The 3,066-nt window shown below is 51.1% G+C and overlaps 1 protein-coding gene across 1 annotated transcript in view; it reads left to right on the top strand.

Moving 5' to 3' along the window:
- Prss55 (serine protease 55) overlaps window positions 1–2,399 on the top strand; it is a 10,897-nt gene extending 8,498 nt beyond the window's left edge. The window contains exons 4-5 of the mRNA XM_021204116.2: window positions 676–818; window positions 2,053–2,399. Coding sequence (XP_021059775.1) covers window positions 676–818; window positions 2,053–2,379 — 470 coding nt within the window. The 3' untranslated portion in view covers window positions 2,380–2,399. The remainder of the gene's footprint in view (window positions 1–675; window positions 819–2,052) is intronic.
- The last annotated feature ends 667 nt before the right edge of the window (window positions 2,400–3,066 follow it).

The raw sequence follows: 3,066 nt of genomic DNA, 5'->3' as shown, positions 1-3,066 counted from the left end.
TTTTTTTTTTTGGTTTTTCGAGACAGGGTTTCTCTGTGTAGCCCTGGCTGTCCTGGAACTCACTCTGTAGACCAGGCTGGCCTCGAACTCAGAAATTCACCTGCCTCTGCCTCCTAAGTGCTGGGATAAAAGGTGTGTGCCACCACGCCCGGCTGTTTGAAATCTTTTTAAAAAGATAATACAGCCAATCTATCAATGCTGGAAAACCAAATGATTTTTTTTTTTTAACTATGCTACAAATGGGCTTTCCGTGACCCAGAAGCAGGGATGGGACTAGGTGTGGAGGGCTGTGCTCACATAATAAACAATAGTAATGGGAGGAGCTGGGAAATCCTCACCCGTGTGCTTCCCCGGGGAAGTCAAATCCTGGAGCTTGGTGACGTCAATCTGGAAGAAGACAGGCTCTGAATAAGAGGAGCACTTGTGGGAGGCGGAGCACATGCGGGAGGCGGAGCACTTGCGGGAGGCGGGGTTAATCAGAAAAGCTTAAGTGATGATTGATGGCTCAGGCAAGGGCTGGGCTGTGGAAACCAAGTCTGTGGTGAATACGAAGGAGAGTGGTTTGGGGCTTTGAAGGAGGGTCTGAGGCAGTCTCCAGGCCAACGTCATGCTTCATTATCTACAGAGAGACTGCCCACCTGGTAGCTTGTCTAATGTGCGTTCTCTCTGTACCAGCTGACAAGGAATCTATGTCAATGGATCTGATGAAGGTGCCCATGCGTATCATAGAGTGGGAGGAATGCTTACGGATGTTTCCCAGCCTCACCACAAACATGCTGTGTGCCTCATATGGTAACGAGAGCTACGATGCCTGCCAGGTAATGAGGGCCCTCCCTCAACCACAGTGTAGCCCCTATGTGCTTCCCTTGCAAGAATATCTCCTCTGCCCCCTGGGACTAGATGAAGATTCTAAAGTGTAAGCCCCAGGAAGGGGTCAGTCAGTAAAGCGCTTGCTGCGCGAGAGTGAGGACCTAGGTTTGGTCTCCCAAATGCATGTTTAAAAAAAAAAAAAAAAAAGCCAGATGTGGTAGCATGCACTTGCATAGCAGAGAGAGACTCCTTGGGGCTCTAGGGCCAGCCGACCTACTGGTCAAGTTCAGGCTAGTGAGAGACACAGTCTCACAAAACAAAAGTAAGCAAGCAAACTGAAACCAAAACAAAACGATCAATAGTAGACGCAATGACTGAGGCTTTAGGACTGAAGTTGTTCTCTGGCCTCTGTATGCATTAGAACCCACGTATACACTTGGGAGCATTCATATGGGCACGCGCGCGCGCGCGCACACACACACACACACACACACACACACACACACACACACACACATGAGAGAGAGAGACAGAGNCACGCATATGGGCACGCGCGCGCGCGCGCACACACACACACACACACACACACACACACACACACACACACACATGAGAGAGAGAGACAGAGACAAACAGACAGAGACAGAGAGACAAAGAGTCTGAAGGACAAGCCAGTCTTGAGCCACGGGATTCTGAAGGGATTCCAAGTCTTGTGTGAAGGCCATACATACAGTAGCCCTTGTACTGTCAGCCCCCTGCCCCCCGAGTCAGCCTGCAGCACACCTCCAGAAGACCTCAGGTCTTCAGGGACACTAAGTCATCAGGAATCCACCATGCCTTCCATCTGTCTATGCCTCTCTGGCACTGGGATTGCAAATTTAGGCCCCCAGACCCAGGCTTTTAAACGTCGATTCTGGGAGTTTAAGTGGGTCCTGACTGAGTCCTCTCTCCCACACTCCCTGGTTCACTTTTCCTTCTGCCTGTCTTCTGCGCTCTCTCTCTGATCCTGCACACTGCCGGCCTTGTGCCTTGTACCTATTACTCCACAAGCTACCCGTTAGCCGCACACTTCCCCGTGGGGCCAGGATGGGGGCAGCCACCTTGGTCAGTGGTAACAAGATTTATCTGAGTAGCCTGGAGTAGGGCAAGTCAATGGATACCTCCTCGTGAATGAGCTGTGCCCAGCCTCTATGGGCAATTTAAAATGGACTTAATATTGAGCTGTGTTCTCTGTCTCCACAGGGCGACAGTGGGGGACCGCTCGTCTGCACCACAGATCCTGGAAGTAGGTGGTACCAGGTGGGCATCATCAGCTGGGGCAAGAGCTGTGGACAAAAAGGCCTCCCGGGGATATACACTGTATTGGCAAACTATACCCCGTGGATTGAGAAAATAGCCCAGACAGAGGGGAAGCCCCTGGATTTTAGAAGTCACAGCATCTCTGACAAGAAGAAAGACAGAAGGAAGAACCAGTCCTCCAAATCCCCAGCCCCGAGCTGCCCCCAAAGCTGGCTCCTGCTCTGTCTGCTGTCATTCCCACTGCTTAGAGCCTTGTCCAACTGGGAATAAAGCAGCGCAGTCTCCGACCCCTGGCAGGAGAGTTACAGTGTGCTTTGGGGCTCACTACAAATCTGAACCAACACCGAGGACCTGGAGGTGTGGACAGACAGAGGAGAACCCCAAAGATAGGCTGAAGCCCTGGTTCAGGGGCTGAGTGCAGATACAGCCAGGTGGGACATCCTGTTAACAGCTCGCCCGGCTGAACTCGGTGGTCACTCTCAGTCACCTGCCAGTTGAAGCTGATTCTTGTGGGAGGGGCCTTAGCTAGTTAGTGACTTGTGTGGACAGTAACTGCAAGATGTTCCATTCCTCCTATTTGAAATCCCTTCCTGCCCATCACCCTTGGAGGCAGGAGAAAGGCTTCAGTAGTTAAGGGTGCCCGCTGCTCTTGTAGAAGACCCAGATCCAGTGCCCAGTACCCACAAGGCTGCTCATAGCCACCTGTAACCCCAGTTCCATGGCATCAGATGCCCTCATCTCACCCCTTTGTGCTCTTACACACTTGTGGTACACATACCTACACTTGGGCACAAGTCCATAGACTTAAAAAAAAAAAATAAAGAAATGGCTCTAGAATTGAAGTCACCTGGTCTGTTTATTTATGAAATGGGAAAATAAGTCACAAAGACAAAAAGTGACTTGGCCAAGTTCACAGGGCTTAGGTGACACTGGAGCTGGGGATCACGCCATCATTTT

Source organism: Mus pahari, chromosome 8 (genome assembly GCF_900095145.1).
Source record: "Mus pahari chromosome 8, PAHARI_EIJ_v1.1, whole genome shotgun sequence".
Lineage (NCBI taxonomy): Eukaryota > Metazoa > Chordata > Mammalia > Rodentia > Muridae > Mus > Mus pahari.
The sequence above is the reverse complement of the archived record's forward strand: the minus strand, read 5'-3'. Positions and strand labels throughout refer to the sequence as shown.